Source organism: Phalaenopsis equestris, unplaced genomic scaffold, assembly GCF_001263595.1.
Source record: "Phalaenopsis equestris unplaced genomic scaffold, ASM126359v1 Scaffold193190, whole genome shotgun sequence".
NCBI classification, from domain to species: domain Eukaryota; kingdom Viridiplantae; phylum Streptophyta; class Magnoliopsida; order Asparagales; family Orchidaceae; genus Phalaenopsis; species Phalaenopsis equestris.
In genome coordinates this window covers 1-1,023 of record NW_018213139.1, presented here as the reverse complement: position 1 = coordinate 1,023, position 1,023 = coordinate 1, and the positions used below count along the sequence as shown (strand labels likewise).

Genomic DNA, 1,023 nt, shown 5'->3' with positions numbered 1-1,023 from the left:
GGAGGTAGTCGGGGTAGGCGGCTAAGATGTTCATGCCCGGAGCCACCAAGTCCGGCTGCGTGTATCCAATATTATTTCACTTAAAAATAAGGAAAGGGGCTAAAATCATTTCGAATTGAAATAAGCCAATTTGTAAATATCATTACCTTGAGGATCTCTGTGTAAAGAGGGTTCGGTCCCCTGGCTGAGAAGGAGGGTACGTAAACCGCATTGCCAGTGAAATCATAAGACTTCTCAATCCTCGCCACCGGTTTCCTACAACAACAATCAAATAATTTTATGTAATTAATCACTTACAGTCATTTAAAAAACTGTAAATTATAATTTTGTTCAATATTATTCAGAAATCTACCCTTCGGGACCAAGGCTTTCAATATACTCTTTAATGATGGCGCCCGCCTCGTTGGATATTATGGTCGCCGGAATCTCGAAAGTTTCGGCCTGGTCCACCGGCATGGTCAACTGCAGCACCAACCCAACTCCTCCGGCGAGTTTCACCACCTGGTCCGTCCCCCCAGCGTTGCCAGTTACTTTACACAGCACGATCGTACGGTTCACAATTGTCGGCTCCATCGATTCAGGAGCACACATCCTGCATGTTAATCATCATCCCAAAATTAATCATTTATATATACATTACTGCACTCAAGTTGAGATACGTTTGGATTTTAATGTTCGTGTTGTTAGTTACAGAAATATTTCTTCAGCATTATTTGTAAGAAAAAGAAGTGTATTTGAAAATTATGTGGTGTTATTGAATTACTTTGATGTGTTATTGGAATATTTCTCCGCATTACTTGATTTGAGGTTGCGTTATTCGACATATTGTCCGTGTTATTTTAATTTCTACTATGTTGTTGGAATAACACATCCTCAATATTTTAATAACATTTCATTTTTTATAAATAATGCTGATAAAATATTCCTATAACTGAAGGGGATATTTTACGACACAGCTACTATTGCAATATAAAGGTGGAGGTAATATTTTTTTCGCACTTACTGAGCTTCGAAATTCATGCC

General features: G+C 38.5%; 1 protein-coding gene across 1 annotated transcript; it reads right to left on the bottom strand.

Moving 5' to 3' along the window:
• On the bottom strand, positions 1 to 573 carry LOC110034767 (subtilisin-like protease SBT4.15; the record flags this gene model as incomplete). The annotated part of the gene is given in 3 exon segments (XM_020739009.1): positions 1 to 55; positions 147 to 255; positions 353 to 573. Coding segments are annotated over 3 exon segments (385 nt in total), but the record flags the coding sequence as incomplete, so codon positions are not given.
• Between the last annotated feature and the right edge of the window lie 450 nt (positions 574 to 1,023).